General features: G+C 36.9%; 2 protein-coding genes across 2 annotated transcripts; both read right to left on the bottom strand.

Annotated features, from left to right (window-relative positions):
- Positions 1-4,814: 4,814 nt before the first annotated feature.
- On the bottom strand, positions 4,815-6,582 carry LOC104230174 (omega-hydroxypalmitate O-feruloyl transferase). The gene has a single exon (XM_009782913.2). It carries the CDS (start codon positions 6,342-6,344, stop codon positions 4,953-4,955), a length of 1,392 nt encoding a protein of 463 aa, XP_009781215.1. The 5' UTR covers positions 6,345-6,582; the 3' UTR covers positions 4,815-4,952.
- Positions 6,583-9,711: 3,129 nt separating this feature from the next.
- Positions 9,712-10,131, bottom strand: LOC138883026 (secreted RxLR effector protein 161-like). The gene has a single exon (XM_070163684.1). It carries the CDS (start codon positions 10,129-10,131, stop codon positions 9,712-9,714), a length of 420 nt encoding a protein of 139 aa, XP_070019785.1.
- Between the last annotated feature and the right edge of the window lie 547 nt (positions 10,132-10,678).

The following is a 10,678-nucleotide window of genomic DNA, read 5'->3' on the forward strand; positions in this document are numbered from 1 at the left end:
GAAACAGTTACAAGCCAACAAGTAATTAAACTCAAAATCCTAATTCCCAAACCTATTATGCTACTTCTATTGAAACTAATAGATTATTTCCAGCATATTCACTAGCAAGACACAAGGTATTGTAGTGATTATGTGTAGCAAACTACAATGTATTGAATATGTTTCCTTTCGTACGATTTAGATTTATATTTTTGAATGTTTAATCTTCTATTGACATTATTCTTGAATCTCAACTTGGTTAATATCTTTCCACTCGTGCGATTAATTTTTTTTTTTTTTTGTATTTGCTTGGTTTCTTTTATGATGTTGTAGAATAGTTGATGGATATATACTCTAGCCATCTTTCATATTTTTTTAATGCATCACCTTTTAAACTGTAAAAATATCTAGAGAGTTTTGTTAAGTCCTATAAAAGTACGCGTATTATTGCATTCTATTTCTACTAGTGACTTTTACATGACATTTAAAATAATTACCGAAAATTAACCGAACTGTACCGATATCGAAGAGAAACCGATATATTGAGACGGTTTTTGAAAAGTCTAATTTTGGTTATACATAATAGAGTAACCAAAAAATTGGTATGGTACAAATTTATAAAATAACCGGCCGAACCGAACCGTTGACACCCCTAAAACCAATGTGGCGAAGTAATTAAGCCTTGCGTTAGGCTTAAATGCTAATGATCAGTTTCAATTGAGTCCTTGAGATAGAACTTAGATCCAACTAAACGAGTGTACAACTGAAGAACACTTAAACAATTGCTAAAAGCTAAAGTAATTTTTACTGCCTTGATATGTGTGCCCAAACGGTGTAAAAAAGGGGGGGGGGAGGGGGAGATATCCTTTTCTTTATATAGTAGAGGAGTTTTAACCCTAACACAAGTTTAAATAAGGTAACAGCCTGTTTTTCCCTTTCTCCCATGAAAATATGATATGTAGCCAATGCCGAGTGTGATCCACGCAGCAATATCTAGCTAATGACGGATATTTTGGCTCCCCTTTTTGTCTCTTTTAACCGTCTTTCCTTTATCCTCGATTATTCATCTCACTCGAGCTTGATTCTTTCTGGTTCGCCCACGCCCTAGGCCCGTTGTATCGTTCGTCCGTCCCTGGTTCCAATCTATGGGTACCTTTGGTCTCACTCGATCCAATAACAAGTAACGTCGTTTGTCATTCCACAACGGGAAATTGGAAGTAATTCTATCTCCAATTTTACCCGTATACAGATAGTCCCCTCACTTCTCAGATAGTAGACTATACGAGCGACGAGAAGTGACTGATTGACCCCTATTCCTTCTCTCGTACATCATGAGCAAGATGACGAACCGAAATGTCTCATCAGTCATGTCACTCTGATTTTGGACACGTGTCAGCCGTCGGTTGAACACTCCCGGTAGTTACCGAATTCGAAACGTCTCGCAATTATTAGTCTTTTCCTATAAGAGTTCTGGTTTCCTATTTTCACTTTTTTACTTTCTTGCTTCAAATTTCCTTAAGTTACCCTCGAGTTTTTCATATCTTCATCTGTTCATCAATCCTTCAAATCTTCATAACAAGTTCTTCATATCTCACAGTTCATCTTCAAACCTTCATACCTTACCTTCAAATCTTCATACCAAATTTTTAAATCTTCATATCTAGTCTTCAAATCTTCATATTCTCAGATAGAAATGGCGAAGACCTCAAATTTGGTACCTCAAAACACTGCACCGACGACTTCTTCCTCGACAACAGGAATCGAGGCAGTGCCTCCAGTAGTAGCTTCAGGAGCTCCCCGTACAGATTTAGTCCCCAGCGGCCGCTCCATAGATAACTACTTCAAGGTCGAGAAAGTTTTCGCACAAGGAGATCGGGGTGAGGAAGCGCGGAGGTATGTTTGCTCCATTACTGAGGAGACACTTAAAGTTGTCCGAAAGGACTACAAATAGGAAGGCAAGGACATAGTCGTTTCCAGTACTGACGAGGATATCACGACACACATGGAAGGATACTTAAGTGTTTACACGTATCCTTTCACGTTTGGTCCCGTTGCTACGGTGGTCCTTGAGTATTGTAAGAGGTATAAAATTTGCCTCGGGCAAGTTCACCCGTTCTTTTGTAGGAGCGTGACTATTCTCCGCAATTTTGCGAACAATATAGAGGAGCCACAGTTCATGGTCGATCTCTTGCTCCGAGTATACATCCCCCAAATCTTTCGAGGGGGGTTAATCAAACTTACACGTCGGGCAAAGAAGGCTCCCTTCTCCTGTATAGACGAAGACAGGGACCGAGGTTGGCAGAGTAGGTTTGTTTGGATCGTTATCATTAGTAATATTTTGTTTTCAATTGTTAAAATCAGTTAATTTTCTGTTTTACGTTGGCTTGCCTAGCAAGTAGATGTTTGGCACCATCATGACATCGAAATTAGGATTTCGGGTCGTGACAAAGACATTGTTATTTCGAGTCAATCAAATTTGCGATAGATAGGAGTTAGTATATACGAAGGTATTTTGATAGTGGAAGTTAACGTTAAAGGAATTATTAGAGGTACATAAATTGTGGAGCCTGTCTGGAAAATTGGAGGATGGGTTGATTATGTTGACATGTTGCCAAAAGGCAGAGGCAGGTTTGCAATGAAGGAAGAGGTGTCGGATGTCTTCGTTGGGGCGGTGGCATATTTTACAAGTAGCATTGGGAGAAATTTTTCTGTAGAAGAGTAGTGCGGCTGTGGGTAATTTACCATGCATGTAGTAGTAACCAAAGGAAGTATTTAATTTTTGGTAAGGATGTTATCAGGTGCGGACAGACGAATTTTGTCGCCTAAAGCCAAATTTTAGGAGGGGTTTTAACTTTATAATTTTCTTAATTATTTATTTGAAGTTTATTTTTTTTAATCTTTTCTTAGACACAAATTTATTAATAATTTTCTTATAATCAGTAACTCCTAATAAGTATTTCTCAATTGACAATATAGCTAATCCATTTAACTTTTCTTGCGACATTGTTGTTCTTATGTAAGATTTTATCAATTTTAAATTTGAAAACTTCTTTCCGCTGAAGCAACAATAACATGAGTTATGAACATTATTTCATAAGCAATTTAGGCATTTGGAAAAGAATTCTATCTTTTTATTTGGTTAACTGTATCAATTAAACTATTATCTTCTAATTGTACTATTTTCTTAATACTTTTAATTCCGAAATTAAATCTAAACCATCAATATCGAATTGATTATTATGCTTTAAGGAACATTCAAGATTAAGGTAATATTTTTTCAAATTTTCAACATCTAGTGATCTTAGTTTTTACTGCAAAATAGAAAACCAAAAATATTTTCATATGCTTTGAATTGTTCAAATCTATTTTGAAGTGAAAAAATAGCCTTGTGTATTATGTATAAAAGTAATCAACTCTAAAGGACTCTTCGAAAGATTTTGAGATTTCTTTATCAACATTCGCATCACATTGTTACTTCCTATATATCACATGTTTCTTACGAAATTCGGGTTCGATATTCATTTTAAGTGCAATTTCCTTGGTAGAATCATCGCAGTTGCAAATGATTCTTCTCTATATTTGTTAAAGAAAGAAATCAAACTTTTTTACTTTACAAACTCTTTTTTAAACTTATACATAGTCTATTAGGTGTAACAAAAAATGAGGACTTCACAAGTATGAGGCCTAAAACGGTTACTTTAATTACTTTATGGAAATGCCGCCTCTGCAAGTTATATTCCAAAGCCAAGAGTGGGGAAATTTTGTTCAAGGAATGAGTATGACTTAAAATGTGTTTGGAAGCGGAAGATGTAGAAAAATTCCATTGGATGTTTTATTCCAATAGGGTTTATCCTCCGCATGTGATAATGCGTGAATGAGTGTGTTATAGAGTACATTGACAAGCATATTATAGTTGACACTCTTCTTTTTTAAATGATGTCTTCTTTGTTTGTTTACTTAAGTAGAAACTAATAGGATAAAACAATAGTAAAAATATTTTTTTAGTAGTATTTTCTTAGAATTAAATAATATTCCATCCGTTTCAATTTATAGGAACCTATTTCCTTTTTAGTTCATGCAAAATAGAATGATCTCTCTCTTTATTTGAAAATAATTTACCTTTATGCAATGATTTATAGCCATTCAAAATATATGTGCCTCATTTTACACCACAAGTTCAAAAGTCTTTTCTTTTTCTTAAACTCCGTGTTCAGTTAAATGAGTTCACATAATAATTTACCTTTATGCAATGATTTATAGCCACTCAAAATATATGTGCCTCATTTTACACCACAAGTTCAAAAGTCTTTTCTTTTTCTTAAACTCCGTGTTCAGTTAAATGAGTTCACATAAATTGAAACTGATGGAGTAGAAAGGTATAAACCTTCTTTTTAAGATCTTTTCTCAATCTCTCTCCGGTAAAACAAAACCCATTCCTCCAAACTTGCTATTATTGACCATTTTCAAAATATGAAAACTCGTTGTGGACCATGATGAATGAATGATATATATTTATGATATTAGTAATATTAGTAGAAGTTTTATGCTTTGCATCAAGTACTCATAAATTTTTTCGTTTGATCGAATTTTGTCTGTATAAATCGAAATGATAAATAACCCAAACCGAAGACTAAATTTGATCAAATTGACCAACTTGGCACTGTAACGTCCAAATCCTGGATAGGCTCTGCTGCCAACCCTCTCACTATAACCAGCTAGTCAAGTTAGTTCTCCTCTCTTTTATTAACCTAGTGTATGTATTTTTCTTTCAAAATATTGAATTGCTTTGATGAAGATTTTGCATTCGCCCTACTAAATATATATCAATTCGCGAGTAAAGGAAAAAAGAGGTATTGTTTATTGCAATTTTAGGAAAGGTACATTTCAAGTTTGGGTAAAAGCAAATGTTAGTTGCTTGATCTGAAAAGTTTAGATAGAAAGCGGTTTGATGCTGCGACGAAGTAGCTGACATTTTAACAAGGCAATTGATAGTCTGAATCGAAGAGGCAGAAAAGGTCTCTGAATCTATGGCAAGCAGCCTCCGGCAAGCAAATGCAGACGAGCATGGTTCCATCAGAATCAGAATCATCATCCCCTCCCTGTGGCAAGAAAACACAAACCTGTGGGGTGGGTGTCAGATCAATTGGGCCTGCGTAAATGGGTCTGCCCCAACCAAAATCCGCAGTTTCGTACATTGAGAATCTGGTCCATTGGGTTATTGTGAGCTTCCCACCAAATTCTAGCCTGGTAGGCCTATGTAGTTGGATATAATCAATTGTGGATCTCAAATATGCCTCGGAGACTGAAAGCCTTGCCTTTCGAACCAAAAGTGTTGTGTCCGAAAGAGGCCCATTGACGAGGCCTGAGACAGTGCTAGTGGCACATGCCACACATACTGCATTCCCATAGAAGCCTTGTTTCAGTGGTGGATTTGTAAGCCTTGATCTGCCATTCACCGAAAATGTTAGCCTCAACTCGTAATCAAGAGGCCTAACATCTAGTGCCTTGACCCATGATCTCCATACATGAGCTGCCATTGCATCAAAGGTGGTGCATGAGAAATTACCAACTGATGACTGCACCAACCTCTTCAAATGGGCTTGGTACTCTCGGCTAACACGATAACACTTTTGAACTGGCTTCACTACCCAAAGACTCCTCGTTAAGCTTGATCCATCATCTATTCTCTTGAATTCAATGTGTGGGTGTTGAACCAATGGTGGATCACGGGGCCTCAGTATTTCCCGATCCCAACATGGCTTGGGGTTAACTGTCAATGAGCTCAATCTTGCTGTGGCAGCCCAAGCACTAAGGAACTGCATTGCTCCAACCCCATCACAAAGGCAATGACAAATTCTTAATCCCAGGCTAAATCCACCACACCTGAATCTTGTCACTTGTGCTATTAGCAATGGCATATCAATCACTTTGTATTGTTCTTCATTTGGAAAGCTGTAAACCAAGTTTGTCCATGCTGGATTTGGCACACTTAAATCTCCAAGATTGGCTAGCGTCATTTCTGAACGTGCCTCAACTAGGAGAACGCCTTGGTTAGGTCCAAAAAACACCTCCAACTTACCATTTTCTGTTTCTCGTAGCCTACCAGAGAATGGATAATATGGCACCAGTACACTTGCAAGAGCTTCTTTTAATACTTTGATGACAGCCGGTTTCCCTGCATCGCGATAGAAGTACATAGTTGGAGTAAAAACGCGAGCTCCGATCATATCATCTAGATTTGATAGGTAAAGGCTATCACCATGGGATGCGGGGATGGGATTTGCAGGTAATATTGGAGATATAGAATTAACAGTTAGAGGTATTTCAAGATGAGGAAATTGGAGTTCTTCAACCATTGGAGCCATGATATGAGCTGGCCGGTCTTAGCAGTTCATGAGATCTTGGTAGGAGACACTAAAATATCCCAAAACTATGCCCAAGAAAACATCCAAGTTAAAGACTATGAGGAGTTTTCCAGATATTTAGTAGGTGAGGAGTAAGTAGAAATTAAGTAAAACTAGCTATTCCAAGTTTAGAATACCAATTTTAAGGCACAAAGTATTACTGGTGACTTATATCTGTTGTTTATTTTGCAAACGCCAGCCTTGTAATTGTTGTTTATCCGCACCATCTTTGGGTTCTTTTAAGTTTGATAACCACTCCCTTCCCTCTCTTTCTAAACAAGGAAAGACATCTTTAAAACATCTCTACTTTTATTCACTGATGTTTTGTCTTGCCTATTTTAGAAAAGTTCAATTGGTATTTTTTCCTACTTTAGAAAGGTAGGTTGACATAACCTATGCAACTATTCTCCTTGAAAACACATTAGTAGTCACAAAGTCCAACCTGCAATCTTTTATTTACACCTCATGGAGACCAGTCGAAAAATTTCTATTGCAAGAAAACAAGAAGCCATAGCAAAGGCAAGGCCTAGTAATTCAAATCACATCAACTTGAAACTAAGAAAATGAATTATACTCGCCGTGCACTGGAACTGGATTTATAAACGCAGAAACCTCATGCCAACTCCATAAGTAACATAATATTCAGGTTAATACAGTTGTTTGTTTCACACAAACGGATATAAATTAGTCAGATTGGCGATACTTCATGGGATCACTAACATCAATATGCGTAGCTTCTAGCATCAGAGTCCTCAAAGTAGTACATATAACGGCCCCAAAGTTATAGGCCTGGTTGTTTAACCCAATGAATTAAACCCATATATGTAACCGAATCCTTGGTATTTCTCACATTCAGAGGAAAGAAATAAGGGATCAGAGAGAAAACGAAATAGTTCCCTAGGATTTGGACGGGGAACTAGGAACAAAAGATGGCACGCCAAGAGAATTACGGGGTTAGCTTAAGAGAATTCCCACTAATAGAACTTTGAGCGGGTGAATAGAGATCATGAACGTTGAAACTAGGAAAATATTGAGTTTATGCGAGTTCTTGCAAGCTGAAAGATATTGGAATAGTGGAGGGGGGAAAGAGAGGGAACAAAGTTAACCATGATTACTAGCTCTTTTTAAACAAACATGCACGTTCCTTATTTGAAATGAGTAAAAATTTCATAAAAATACAGACAAGATATACTGCCTTGGCAGCAGCATCTACCTCCTTGCTTGACCTTTTCTTCTTCATGGATGCCACTTTCTTAATCTTCTCCTTCACATCAACACTAGGTGCGTCCTCTGCCCGTCAATGGCCCCGTTTCCAATGTCAACACCATTGGACTGATGTCGCTCTGTTATCATCTTTCTTATCCATCTCCTCGTTGAGATTTTCTGCCTTCTTATGCTGTGCAGCACCTGCTGTGGTCAACAAGTGGTTTACTCGCATAGAGAAGGTTGAAAACTATCATACACAGGCAAAAGTAATTCCAGATCAGAAAGTTATAAAATGGAAGAAATCAACAAATTCATCATTATCACCTGGCTCATGTTCTTCGTCATTATCATCATCCACTTTATCAAGGCCTTCTTCTTCGCTTTCACTTTCCTGATATTTGCAGGTACATAATGCAGATTGAAGTAATTCGCGCATAAATCGTAAAACGAGAACTTACTTGTTCTTCGTGAAGCGGAAACGAAAATCTGAAAGGAATCACAGCTGGAGTCACTAGTCAGTGGTGGTTGTCACCCTAGTCTGATTTTAAGAGAAAACTAGGCGTAGGAAAATACTGCATATCTATATCTCTTAGTTGTACATTGTATATATACTTATATAGGGAATACTAGGGTTACAGTAATTATTAAAATTACTGTGTTTTGCCCTAGTGGGCCTAGGAGCACCTCTTATGGGTGGACTCTATTTCCTACATCTCACTCACACATAATGGGAGTGCTCATTTTGTATGAAAAACCTATTCCCATCCCATCTCCTCAATCATTCATATAGGGAAGTAGTCCGTGCGACCAACATATTGTGAGAGCTAAGTGCTATACATCTGTTAGGAGTATATAGCCTCTCGTCGAGTGCAAACTTGCAAGTAGATCATAAAGTACGTAGTACCCTAGATCATATAAATCACATGTGATATAGTCTCAAAATCTCATATATCATTATTTCTTGATACAATCATAACTCATAGGTTATATTTGGTGCACAGGTGAACACAAATAAATGAGATTCCACCAATGATCTTCCTCTTCTCACGATCCTCTTAACATTAGGATGATTGCTTTTCTAGATATGCTCCGCTAGACCGAATCCGTGAACATGGTCTTTTGGAAACACATTAAGATACATAACATCACACTAAGTCTCAAGTATCTGATCAGAATCTCCGAGGGTACAAAATCTTGAGCCATCATAAAAGCTCTAGGTCTCACACAACAATAAGTTGAGAATAGACTTATATTAACCCAATTGATCGATATTAGCACACATGGTATGAAACACATGATACAACATTTCCTCCTTTTTCTCAAGGAGCGTATGTCTTTATCTTATAAAGAATGTTATCCAGATGATATTTAGAAACTATAAGTATCTAAATTTGAGTTCCTTGATCTACAAAATCATATTTAACTCACATTTGTGTCACAAAATAGACTAAGTGAATATTTTTCACCCTAATGACCTTATGTCATTGTTTAAGCGACATTTTAATTTTAAGCGAATAGCTCTCAAATTATCCTTATGATAATTTTGCTTAAAATCATGTCTCATCTCTTCACATCACTAAGATTAGGAGGCGGTTGTTTATGTGAGAAGGCCAACCTCTTGTCTACCCAACATACTTATAAGAAGTGAATAAAGAATGCACATAACATTCAACAATATAAATATGTATATATGTAAATCAACTTAATTGATAATCAAGAACATCAGTTTTTTGAACAGGGAAAAATGAATAACAAAATAAAGAATATCAAAGTCTATGCAAGCCTTGAGACCTAATGTGTCTCACAAATGCTCTCTAGAGAAAGGCTCGGTCAATGGATCTGCTAATAAATCTTTTGTAGACATATACTTCACATTCACTACCTTGCGTCTAACCATGTCTCTCTCATAGTTATACTTGATATCTATATATTTGGTTTTACAATGAAACTTAGGGTCCTTGGTGGAGGATATTGCAGCCTCACTGTCATAGTAGACTAATACTGGTTCAGTATTTTCAACGATATCCAACAAGTGCTCCAAGAACTTTTTCAACCAAACAACTTCTTGTGCTGCTGATGCGAGAGCCACGTATTCGGCTTCCATCGCAGATAGTGATGCACATTATTGTTTACTACTACTCCATGATATGGCTCCATCACTAAGTAAGAACACATATCCTGAGGTAGACTTCCTTTCGTCTAGATCTCTTTCATGATCAACAACACTATATCCAACTAATTGCAGATCTTTGCCTCCTTGATAACAAAGCGCATAATCTGCAATTCTCTTCAGATATCTCATGATCCTCTTTACTGCTTGCCAATGTGCTAAACCTGGGTCGGTTTGATATCTACTTACCAAGCCAACTGCTTGACAAATATGAGGTCTAGTGCATACCATAACATACATTAGACTTCTGACTACGCTTCTATAAGGAACTGGGCTCATTCTTTCTGTCTCTTCAGGAGTCTTAGGACATATCTGACTTCCCAAGGCATGGCCTTTACTGATAGGAGTATTAACTGGGCTACTGTTTTGCATATTGAATTATTCAAGAACTTTTCTAATGTAATTCTCTTGTGAGAGATATAATAGTTTCTTTGGACGATCTTTTGAAATCTTAACTCCAAGAATACATGCAGTTTCACCCATGTCTTTCATCTCAAATTGAGATGACAACCATGACTTTATCTCGGTGACAAACTCTTTATCATTTCCAGCTATAAGTATGTCATATACATATAATGTTAAAATCACAAGCTTATTCCTTGATCGTTTGGTATAAATGCAACGTCTTCATCCATCATGGTAAAATCATTGGATACAAGAACATTCTGAAAGTGTATATACCACTGCCTTGAAGATTGTTCGAGGCCATAAATAAACTTCAAAAGTCTACAAACCTTTTATTCGTGGCCCTTTCCAATGAAATACTCAGGCTGTTCTATATATATTTCTTCATCTAGTTCTCCATTGAGAAAGGCAGTCTTTACATCCATCTGATGTAATTCTAGATCCAAGCTTGCAACAATATCTAGAACTAGGAGAACAGAGGTAAATCATACAACAGGCGAGAAAGTCTCTTTGT

The sequence above is a fragment of the Nicotiana sylvestris genome, chromosome 12, assembly GCF_000393655.2.
Source record: "Nicotiana sylvestris chromosome 12, ASM39365v2, whole genome shotgun sequence".
Taxonomy (NCBI): domain Eukaryota; kingdom Viridiplantae; phylum Streptophyta; class Magnoliopsida; order Solanales; family Solanaceae; genus Nicotiana; species Nicotiana sylvestris.